Source organism: Aethalodelphis obliquidens, unplaced genomic scaffold (genome assembly GCF_003676395.1).
Source record: "Aethalodelphis obliquidens isolate GAN/ISIS:26980383/991018 unplaced genomic scaffold, ASM367639v1 scaffold2, whole genome shotgun sequence".
In the NCBI taxonomy this organism is placed as follows: Eukaryota; Metazoa; Chordata; class Mammalia; order Artiodactyla; family Delphinidae; genus Aethalodelphis; species Aethalodelphis obliquidens.
In genome coordinates, this window is record NW_020837946.1 from 20,755,974 (window position 1) to 20,767,985 (window position 12,012).

Genomic DNA, 12,012 nt, shown 5'->3' on the forward strand with positions numbered 1-12,012 from the left:
CCATTGTTTATTGTTTCTCTTGGTTTTTTAAAAAATTTTTTAAATTTTTTGCCGTACGTGGGCCTCTCACTGCTGTGGCCTGTCCCGTTGCGGAGCACAGGCTCCGGACGCGCAGGCTCAGCAGCCATGGCTCACGGGCCCAGCCGCTCCGCGGCATGTGGGATCTGCCCAGACCGGGGCACGAACCCGTGTCCCCTGCATTGGCAGGGAGACTCTCAAGCACTGCGCCACCAGGGAAGCCCCTCTCTTGGTTTTTAAAACCAAACTATCTTGTCTCCTTGTACACTTGGTTATTTTTACTTGGGTGCCAGATATCGTATATTAAAAAGTATAGAGATAATTGAAGTTTAGAATATCTTTTCTTTTTCCAGAGAGTATTTACATTTGCTTCTTGTAGGCAGCTAGGGCACTAGGAATTCTAAATTAACTAAATCCAATCATGGGTTAAGATGATTCAGAACTCATCTTCAGTCCCAGTGAGGACTTATTTCTTGCTCACTTCTACTCCCGGTGTGTAGCCTGCTGGAGGAGTTTTACTCCATACTGGGATCTCACCAAATCAAAGGAAGAGCTAATATCCAGGCAAGAACCTGGGCAACTTCAGGGAATCTTAGAGGCAAAAATTCATGATCTGTCTCTTAGGGTATTTCCATTAAAAGACTCAATTCCAGCTAACCACCTCTCTCTGTGTGTGACTCTGCCCAATTTATAAATTCCCCAAAGAATAATTTGTTTGATCAATTATATCAGTTTGTATTATGTGACCAAGGGAAAGGATCCTGCTATTGGTAGCCCCACCATAACCAAATGGAATGAAAAAGGTAAGTTGCTCAAAGGAAGAGATTTGGGGAGACAAAAATGTCTTATTATGGAACATAAGAAAGAGTAAGGAATCAGAGATCACAAAAGATGGGGAACGAATTTGGAGGAGAATATGATTTCAGCTCTAGAAATGTCAAAACAGGTTTCTGTGAAACATCTGATTTGGTCAGGGTGCCAGCAGAAAACAGATGGGACACTAAAATGGGGTGACTGAGGAGAGCTGAATAAAGGGACTAAGGTCAACAATGGATGAAGCCTTCAAGGACTAGTAACAATGGGGAGTCATTACCACCCTAGGCCTTCAGGAATAAGGGGAGAGTGGTTACTAAATCTCAGAAAGAGCAGCTGTAAATACAGGAAAAGAGCCACCTAAGAGAGCTGAAGCCTTCAGTAGAAGGTCTACCTGAACCAACTCTGCCAAGGAGGAACAGAGGAAATAAACATCATGATTCTGCTTTCTTCTCATCTGCCAAGTCTTCTGCTGGTGCCTCCCATTTATTGAACCTAACCAGAAGCCAGAGAACAAGAAAACACACTGCTACAGCCCATACAAGGCAGAGAATCTCCTGGAGCAGAGCTGGGTGGTAAAGATGATGTATCTGGAGAGACTCCCTTTTCTGCGTGTTGCTTCAGTGGCATAAAGAACCCAAAATGATCAAAGAATTGCCTCGAGATTTCAATTTAAATAGAACCAAGATTGTGTTCCCTGGAAGAAGCATTTCTTCCTTAGGCACTGAGACCTCTAAACTCATCAAATTCAAGGTCACAAAGCAAGGGAAACAAAACATGCCTTCAGCGGATCAACTGGCATAATTCTCAGTGGTGTAAGTCCCACTTCAATCCCTTGATTTCTTGACCTGTGCATCCTATGGGGGAGAAAGCACCATATACTGTTAGGTTTAAGGCACATACTGTATCTCCTAAAACGGTACCTAACCTCACAGAAAGTTACCGCCCAGCTGATCCTATAACCGAGCCTTTGGCAAACCATTAAGTCTATCGAGCAAACTGTCTCTGGATAACAGGGCACATGGTAAAACAACAGATTTCCGTGAGTGTGAGCCAACTGCTGCAATTCCTTTACTTCCTTCACTGTCAGAGACTACATATATCACTGTGCGGGATATCACAGTGATGAATTAGGCGTTCTGCAAGTCCATGAACATTGATGCTGGCAGACATGTTGTAGGCAAGAAAGACAAATCCACACCTGTAATACACATCTATCCCTAATTAGACAAACTGCTATCCTTTGCGTGATGGAAGGCATCTAATATAATCACTTGGCCAAGTGGCACCCCTAGGGAATGGTGTCACTTTAGCTCAGCACTGGCCTCTTGCAGTTCACCACTCAGCAGAGGCAACAGTGTCATCCTTGGTAAGGGGAGATCCACCTTTCTGAGCTCATACACAGGCTCAGTCGCCACTATCATGATTGTTTTGTTCACGGGCCTACTGGGCCTACTGAGCAAGCACCGAGGTGGTGACTGGGGAAAACTGCTGACATCCACAGATGGGTTATCTTATTTGTCTGCTTAGTGAAAACAACATCCATAATGGATGCTTTCTTGTAGGCATTTACATGGGATACACAGATCATCAATTCTGTACTCATTCTAAGAATTGTCTACAAATTTGTCCTTGCAACATTCTTGTCACCAATCTTTGATTCTTATTCTTTCCAACTCCAGCTGGTTAAGTCTAAGACTCTGGGGCAGGTTTAAGTTGTAGTCCAAGTCACTCTGCCACTCAGTCTCTACAATCTAGCAAAGGGAACATTCCCCTTTAGAAGGCTGCTGTACATTTATAATTTTACAATTTATACAATTTATAATTTTATGGACCAGGTAACAGATGGGCAGTTTCACATGCACAGAAACTCTATGTTCTGTGTTCAGGCATTCTACCAGTAGCAAACAAGAGCTACTTTTCAAATGGATAAGAGATGTTATTAGAAGCCTCCAACTCCAAACCCTTAGTGCATGTGACTCTTCTTTTAGAGCATCACAGAGCACCTCTACCACTAACACTTCCAATCTATTGGGATTTGCTAGGTCATAGATGAGATGGCAGTAACTTGGATTATGACTTGGACCTGTTCCAAAGTCCTTTCTCCAGTCGCCACTCAAAACTGATTGCCTTACAGGTTACTCGGTAAATGGGACAGAGAAGCACACCCAAATGTGATGTTTTGTCCCCCAAATCCAAACAGATCCAATAAATATCAAGCCCCCTTCTTAAGTAGGGGTGGTCTAAAGTGAAGAAACTTGTCTGTCACTTTAGATAGGCAGGGTGACCTAAATCACTGTATGCATGTCGAAGGCATGTCAGGTTCACAATACTTCCTGATCTCACTTGGTCCAGTTATTTCATCAGTGTAATGGATCACTCTGATATTCTGTGAGACGTGATCAAGATCCATCAGAATTATGACAGAGAACACGTCAGTTGCTGGCCCTGAAGTAAAACAATGGAAGTATACTGCTGAAGGCAAACTAATTTTGATTACTTTGCATATAGGGATGAGGGGAAACATTTGTTAGGTTAATAGCATGCCAGGGCCAGAGGTGTTGCTTTCCTCCAATACAGAACTACATTTGGAATCACATCGAGATTGGTTATGACCAAGACCATTGCTCGTGACAATTTCAGTTGTTCAGTCTTACCATTAATCTGATTCCCCAGGGATTCCTTTTGGTTTACTATCTTGGTATATGTTTTAGGTGCAGGGGGAGGGGAGGAGGCAGAGGAGTACAATTCTAGGTTTGTGCTTGACTTTTCCAAAACTAAGAGCCTTCCCTCCGTTGGCCAAGGGATGAATGAAAGTTAATTCACCAGCTACTAAGTATTATCTAGTCCCATTCTACATTCTGGGAGTGGGGTAAAAACCCCAGGATGGGAGGCAGCATTCCACACTACCCACTGATGACTCAATCCAAGATAGCATCTGACTTCCGTAAGCTCCTGTTCTGATCATAGTCAATGGCCTCAGGTTTCCACGCGGAAGAACTGAGGCACAATTTACAGTGTATACTTGTAGCCTAGTTGTAATGTTCTTCAGTGAGTTGCAATTTGCAAGGTGGTTTGAAGGACAAAATGCAAGAAGTGTTACTTTTAAACTAGACGGTTTGTAAGTTTAGAATACAATTCCAGTAATAAGTTTTACGTTAGGGATACTCGCCCTTCTAAAATTATAGCCAATCTGATTTCCTCTTGGAGATTTTCCTTGTCATGTGTAGTTTTGATCAGACGGTTGACTAAGGTGCCAAGGGACAGAAATGTAACCTCAACTAAGCCAACTGGACCCTCTCTTCAGGTTTTTAATTCCAGAATAATGCCCAAAAGAAACAAAGGGGGCTTCCCTGGTGGCGCAGTGGTTGAGAATCCGCCTGCCAATGCAGAGGACATGAGTTCGAGCCCTGGTCTGGGAAGATCCCACATGCCCCAGAGCAACAAAGCCCGTGCGCCACAACTACTGAGCCTGCGCTCTAGAGCCCGCGAGCCACAACCACTGAAGCCTGTGCGCCTAGAGCCCGTGCTCTGCAACAAGAAGCCACCGCAATGAGAAGCCTGCACACCGCAACAAGGAGTAGCCACCGCTCAATGCAACTAAAGAAAGCCAGTGCAACGAAGACCCAATGCAGCCATAAATAAATAAATTTATTAAAAAAAGAAATAAAGGGGACTGTCTCTCAGCTCCTCCATTGATAACTGTGAAGATGCCCTGGTTTCTTCATCTTACAAACCTAGTCTTTCTCTTCTAGCCTGTGAAGCACTCAATTATGCTCCAGTAAATCTCTCTTCTGCTTTAGTTAGCTTGAGTCAGTCTCCTACATGCAACCAAAAAACTAACTGAAACAGGCAGGAATTGGGGCAGCGCTGTAATCCTGGCAGGAGTCCATGAACGTTTTCCAAAGCTTAGTGCTTTCCCTTAGTGTATCTGTGCCATTTGATTCAAATTCTCTAAAAAGAAATGATTGGAGGAATTCCCTGGCAGTCCAGTGGTTAGGACGCTTTGCTCTCACTGCCAAGTGCCCAGGTTCCATCCCTGGTTGGGGAGCTAAGATCCTGCATGCCACAAGGCACGGCCAAAATATATATATATATATATATATATATATATATATATATATGATCGGTTCCATTTACTCTATCATTTGTCCATCCCTTTTCAATAGTGCTTGGGGAAATTCTTTTATGATTCATGTGCAAAAAGCAGCCAAACCATAACTTACTTTCTCCACAGCCTGGAGTAAGCTAAAGAAAGACTAATCTACAATTAGAATAAAATACTAGGTGAAACACCTGGAAAAGTTATTGTTTCTTGATCCTTAGCAAAAATATCCTAGAATGTAACCCCTGACAGATCCACATGACAACTTCACAGATAAAACCACAAGCAGATGGGATGCAGCGGAGTAAAACAAACCTTCTCCTTACAAGGAACAGCACAAAAGCCCAAAGAATTTTAGCTGTAGAGTACTCCGGATTATGGGTATGTCACACTGTCACACACACACACACACACACACACACACACACACACACACACACACGGCGTATTAGCTTCCTGTATCAAAAAATCTCGCTTTAGCTCTTCTTTTCCCTGGGATCAAAAATGTACTTTATAAAAGCTTCTCAGCCCAAACCTCACATCTCTTCCTCCTTCCCCAACATCGTAACTCATCCTCTCGTCACAGGCAGTTTCCCTCCTGATTCCACCTCTTTTCTACTGAAATACAGCACCACTATCTCCAAACTTAGCACTCTTTCCCTCTCCAAGATCCAGTTAGTGAGTGTTCTAAAGCCAATTTTACCTAATTTGTTGTTTGAGGGGGAAACTAGTATATCCTTTCTACAAATGAGGAAATTGAAGAAACAGAGTAAACTTGTCCAAGGTCACTAGCTAGTAAGAAATTTAAACTCCTACTTCTGACTCTAGAATCCATGTTTTTAACCACTATTCTACATTTTCTTGTTCTTGTCCTTGTCCTAATTTTGTTCCCAAATTAAATTTTGGGAACATTTTGCAGATTTCAGGTAAAGAAAAATTAGCATTTTGATTGAAACTGCCTTATATAATTACTTTACACTTTTATCACATAAACCAGGAGTTTGTAAATGTTTAATGAGCCAAGCTGTTTCACCCCTGCTAGCAAACTTAAAAGAGTAGTGATCGTATCTTGCCCTTATTTCAGGGAGTGGTCAATGCACACTGGTTTAATGTACGGTCTCCATCTTCAATTAACCCCGTTCTTCACTGGCTGAACCCACAAATACACCTGAAGTTCTTTGGTGTCAGCCATACCTCCCACACTCCTTGATATGCCTTCTCAAGGGTCCTGACTTACAGAGCTGACGGTGGCATGGCATTAACTTGACCCCTGACTCATTTTGACTCACGTATCCCAAAACATATACTCAAAGTTTCCCTTCCCTGTTGTTGAATTCTGGCCCAAAGTGCTATCAACAACAAAATGGCTTTTGGTTTTCCAGAGGGAGACCGTTAACAGTGAAATTTTTAAAACTCTGTACAGATTGCTTGGCTCTGGTTCTACTCCCAAACTGATGTTATTTCCAATCTTAACTGAGTCCTCCCACAATTCCTTCTTAGCCCATTTTTGGTCCCAAAATTCAGTCTCCAGTCCTCGTCTCTCGCTAATAATCCTTTGAAACAAAGCTCAAGTATCCTCAGCCCTCACCTACACACCCAAAACAAAACTTGCAATTAGATGTGTTCCTGTTTGGGCTTTCTGGTGACCTGTATACACACAAATAGCATTGGGTTGGCCCAAAAAGTTCATTTGGGTTTTTCCGTAACATCCTTAGGAAATATTTAGAATACAATGAGTTGGCCTGTAAGCTTAGAGTCTAGTGAGGAACACAGGCATTACTCTTTATACCCTGATGCAAAGTCAATTAAACAGCTTAGAAAAACAAAGGCTCAGAAAACCACTGTAAAACCAAGCCAAAGGGTGGGGAAGCAGATTACAAAGGGACACACTCTTGAGCCCAAAAAACAAGGCAGCCTAGTACAGTGAGAAAGCATGGATTAGGGGTCAGAAACCTAATTTCCAGCCCTACCCCTACCAGTTGCCTCCTGTAGTCTTGGAAACGTCACTATTTTTTTTCTTATGAATTTATTTATTTTTGGCTGTGTTGAGCCTTCGTGGCTGTGTGTGGGCTCTCTCTAGTTGCGACTAGCAGGGGCTACTCTTCATTGCGGTGCATGGGCTTGTCAATGCAGTGGCTTCTCTTGTTGCAGAGCATGGGCTCTAGGCACGCGGTCTCAGTAGTTGTGGCTAGTGGGCTCTAGAGCGCAGGCTCAGTAGTTGTGGCACAGGGGCTTACTTGCTCCATGGCATGTAGGATCTTCCCGGACCAGGGCTCGAACCCATGTCCTCTGCATTGGCAGGCAGATTCTTAACCACTGTGCCACCAGGCAAGCCTGAAAAGTCACTATTTTTTTAGCCACAAAAATATTTACTGGGCTTCCCTGGTGGCGCAGTGGTTTAGAGTCCACCTGCCGATGCAGGGGAAAACGGGTTCATGCCCCAGTCCAGGAAGATCCCACATGCTGCGGAGCGGCTAGGCCCGTGAGCCATGGCCGCTGAGCCTGCGTGTCCGGAGCCTGTGCTCTGCAACGGGAGAGGCCACGACAGCGAGAGGCCCACGTACCAAGAGAAAAAAAAAAAAACTTACTATTTCAACAGCCTTCTAATTGGTCTCTATGCCCCCCACCCACTCCTCTTAAACGATCATAAAAAAAACAACTATGTCTAGGCGTTATCAGCTCTGGAGCTAAGAATGCATGGGTTGAAATCCCAGCTTCATCATTTACAAGTTATATAACTTTGTCACATGTAAATGAGATTATCTACACTTCATTAAGTTGTTGTGGTATTAAATAATACTCTATGCTTAGAATACCCAGGCTCAACAAATGTTAAACGTCACCTTACCATTTTAAAATTCTAGTAATTCTCTACTACCTACAGAATCACACCCAAATTCCCAAGCAAAGTAACACAAAAGCCTTCAAATAAGACTCCAAATTAGTAATCCCAGCTCCCATCACATACTCCATTCTACTACCAGGCATTACGCAGGAAACTAAGCAGAGAAGTTAAGAAACTTAACATACACCACACAACTACCTAGGCAGTTTGGCTGAGTTGGTGCTTCTTCACCGCAGCCACCTAATGCTTGTTCAACTCCCTATGTGGATCCAAAATCCCATTCCTGCAGGCCTGTGTCACACATTTCTACAAGGTCAGTGTGTGGCCAGACAAAACACCAAGTTAGCAGGCAGTGTATGTCATCCTACCTTCAAAATATTAAAATCTATACATTAACTGTGATTTTAAAACAGTTTGCGTTTTTTGAACCAATGTATCTCAAAGAAATCTAACTGGCAAGAACAGACTTAGGCTCTATTTTTATGTCATGTACCATTTGACTATTGAAAAAAACTGGATTATGACAACCCATCTGAGCATGTTCTTCCAACAAAAATTGAAAGAATTTTAATATCCAAGTCCTTTTTTAGAAAGCAAGTTAATGCAATGCAAATAAGAACGTCTAACTAATAGAATTAACAACAAACCAAAGTAATTTTGTTACATAAATTAACCCATTTATTATAGGCTAGCAACGTATCAAATGGTGGCGCTTCTACTGGTCCTTCAATTCCTTCAGTCTTCTGATGGCAGACTTTACTGTGACGGCAGAAGTGGTGCTGGAAAGAAAAACAAATTTGGTTCCAAAACTAGTTAAACATGTAGAATGGCAAATGAGAAATGTGCCTCATTTTTACATTACAATCTTAATGATGATGATGGCATCTATTAACAGCCACGTCTTCAGAACCTGAAGAATTAGGCAATCTCATGCGTCTGATTTCTCAGACAGCAGAGCATGAAATTAACATGAAGGAATGACTACAAGAGGCTGACTAAACTCATTAAAAGAGAACGGACAGAATGTCCGAAGAAACTAATAAATTATAAGATGGTACGGTGAGATATCAAGAAAACAATGACTAAGGTAGTAAAGCAGACTACAGTACATTGTGGAAATGACAGAAGAATGCTTTGCCACAACACTCAGGAACTGCACCTGAAAAACATACACCCACCCCACCCCCACGTGGCAGATGAATGCTAATTTAACCATCACCGCCAAGAGAGCAACCAACTCCCCACTTCCCCTTCCATCCTCACAGACACTCCCACAGGTGCTTTTATGTATATCCACATTATCATTTCAACATTTTCCAACGTTTTACACTGTTTCCATTTTAAATTTAACAAAAATCAACAACTTCAACTACACTAGCCAAGTCCCTTAACTGTATGTAAGTGACTAGTGTATTGGACAGCACAAGTCCACACACTAGCTAGAGGAAAAACATGTCAACCTTCAGGGTTAGCAATGAATTCCAAGGTTAGCGGCCTTCAAGAGTGGCCTGAGTTTCCAGAAACGGATAAACTCAGGAGTCCACACAATCAATAACCAGCACAGAGGTTTACCACAGCAATAAATATCACCTGGCCCTTGTCAATCACAAAGCTGAAAAAGTCCAACCAATACTGTTTAGAGTGGCAAAGGCGTGGTGGCCCAGATGGCCTCAATACACATACAGTAATAAGCTAACTGACCTCTTAGTTTTTATAAAAACAGCCTGCCACACAAGTGTTCAGCAGTCAGCCCAACTAACAGACCTGTTAAACAAACTAGCCCATCCAGCAACAAACCTGGAATTTCGACATGCTCCAAACACTTCCAAATACCATAAAGAAGTGGACTCACTTGTAGGTCCACGCACCACCAGCTACCGTTTTCATGCAGGAACCACAGTGCCAAATGCCCACAGCTCGTCTCTTCATCTTGGTCTGTAAAAGATAATCAATTTTTCCTATGACCAAAAAAGAGCCTTTTATATAATAAACATCCAGGGGTCTAAATTACACTAGAAAACTAAAGCTAGTGTATTTTATGTGGCTATTCATGTTTTTTCTAATTTCAAGTTCGCTGGTGCAAAATTTGCATTCACCATGGTGACACTGCCAGGGATGTGGAAGACCCTTCCCTCCCCCCAAAACAAGCATTGCCATAACAGGACTTTTGCACACAATAAACATACAAATATTTAACAAAAATCTCTAGCAGCATCAGTAGACAAAACACAGAACGTGTCCCACAAAGCAGGTTTGGTTTCGGCCGGGGCTGCCAAATAATTTTTCCCCCTTTAGCTCCCAAATAGTTTTCTTTAAATGAAAAGCGTTTGACAAAACCTGAAATTATAAACAATACTCTTATCTCATAACGGGTCACCCATGGTATGTGCAACTCTAACCGCTCAACAACTTAGAACCAGCAAACCATTTATAAACTTACTTCAAGAGAGCGCTCACTTCAGAAGGAAACCTTCCCTCCCTCTCCCCGCCCCCGTCCCAGCGCCCATCTTACCTTGCCACAGAAGGAGCAAGTGTACTTGGCGTGCTGGCTGATTTCAATTTTCTTCACCATTTTCCTCAGGGAGGCACCATAACGGGTCCCGTATTTGCCCACGATTCCGACCTTCTTGGTGCGTTTCGCCTGTTAAGAATGAGATAAGAGAGAAACCAGCGATATTAGGACCAAGAAACGGAGACTTCGACCCTCCACCAAGTCCCGGGGCCTCCATACGCCATTCTTCCACCCACCCAGCCCCCACCTGTCACGTAGCTCCCCCCATTCCACCCTATCCCGGTAAAACCAGGACCGACGGTGGGCCCGGTGCTCCGAGGGCACCCGGTTAACCCGGCCGGACGCGCCAGCCCCCCGCCAAGCTCCCCCGCCCATCCGCTCCAGGCCGCGTCCGAAAGGAGCGGCGAGGGTACAGAGGCCGGGGACACGGCACAGAGCGGGCGAGCAAGAGAGGTAGGTTACGACGAAGAAACAAACAAAAAAAAGGATAGATGCAAGCGGATACACATCTAGGCCTCACCCGGGAGCAACACTCACCATGACGCAGCAACATAGGTCCAAGCCCAGAGAGGAAGTAGCCAACTGCGCAGGCGCGGTTTTAGGCGGTCAAGCGGAAGTGGAGGGCTGGGAGGCCCAGCTAGGAACTGAACTCTATGGTTCGGAGGTTTTTCTCATTCCGGGTGCCTCCCGGAGGGTGTGGCTGGATGCTTCTGAGACAGGTTTACTCTTTCACACGTTGTAGCAACAAACTGTGTAGCAGAAGCACTTTCCCACATCGACATTATCTGACACATATCTCACGAAATCCTGCAAAGCAGGTACGATTTCCGTCATTTTTATGGACAAGATTCAGAATTTAAGTGACTTGCTCACTGGCGCTTGGCTTAGATAAGGGCTTAGATCTTATGATTCCAAATCTCATTGCTTTCTACACTATGCCTTCTAAAAGAGGCAGGCCCTGTGCAGGGGTCCGGCACAGAGGTGACGAAAGACCAAGGCTCCACTCATAAGTTACAGTTCAGCCAGAGAAAGCCATATGACCACATTAACAAGTTATAAAACCGATCAGAGCTCTGAAGGAAGGAAGATGGTTCCACCGACTCCTAAAACGGAAGAGCCTTGGGTTCCCTGAGAAAAGTCAGATCCGAAGGCTGGGGAGGAGTGAACCATGTAAGTCTTGCAGCTTCTCCCTCCATCTCAGTTCTGATGGCCTACCTCCCGCTTCATTTCAGAATCCACTCCCACGGCCCCATCCTCAGCTGTCAGGTCCCTGCCTGAAACCTTAAGCCCCAGCATCTCACTCTTGAACCACATCTATTATCTTTCCTTCCAGCTCCTTCATAAGGGTCAGCAGAGAAGAACTAGGTTTCTGGTTAAGGCCAGGAACTGAAGGATATGTTCAAATAAAGAGGCTGGGAACATGTAGAACACGCTCTTGAAAGTTTTGCTGCCTTTTCTCAGAAGAGAAAGCTCAGAGAATTTTGAAATTTTGAAATAAAAGTGTAAGGGAGGATCCATGATTTAGGAGCTAAGAAAGACCATGAGGGCCGAAAGGCATTGTGGGATTACTTGACCTTGTTTCCAGTCAGAATTCAGGTTAAAAACTGGCTTCACGGGCTTCCCTGGTGGTGCAGTGGTTAAGAGTGTGCCTGCCGATGCAGGGGACATGGGTTCATGCCCCGGTTCGGGAGGATCCCACATGCCGCGGAGCGTCTGGGC

At 44.0% G+C, this 12,012-nt stretch overlaps 1 protein-coding gene across 1 annotated transcript; it reads right to left on the bottom strand.

The window, feature by feature from the left end:
• Positions 1–8,436: 8,436 nt before the first annotated feature.
• On the bottom strand, positions 8,437–10,926 carry RPL37A (ribosomal protein L37a). Its single transcript, XM_027121968.1, has 4 exons — positions 10,831–10,926; positions 10,294–10,422; positions 9,634–9,716; positions 8,437–8,560 (listed from the first exon to the last, which is right to left on the bottom strand). Exons 1-4 carry the CDS (start codon positions 10,831–10,833, stop codon positions 8,497–8,499), a joined length of 279 nt encoding a protein of 92 aa, XP_026977769.1. The 5' UTR covers positions 10,834–10,926; the 3' UTR covers positions 8,437–8,496.
• Between the last annotated feature and the right edge of the window lie 1,086 nt (positions 10,927–12,012).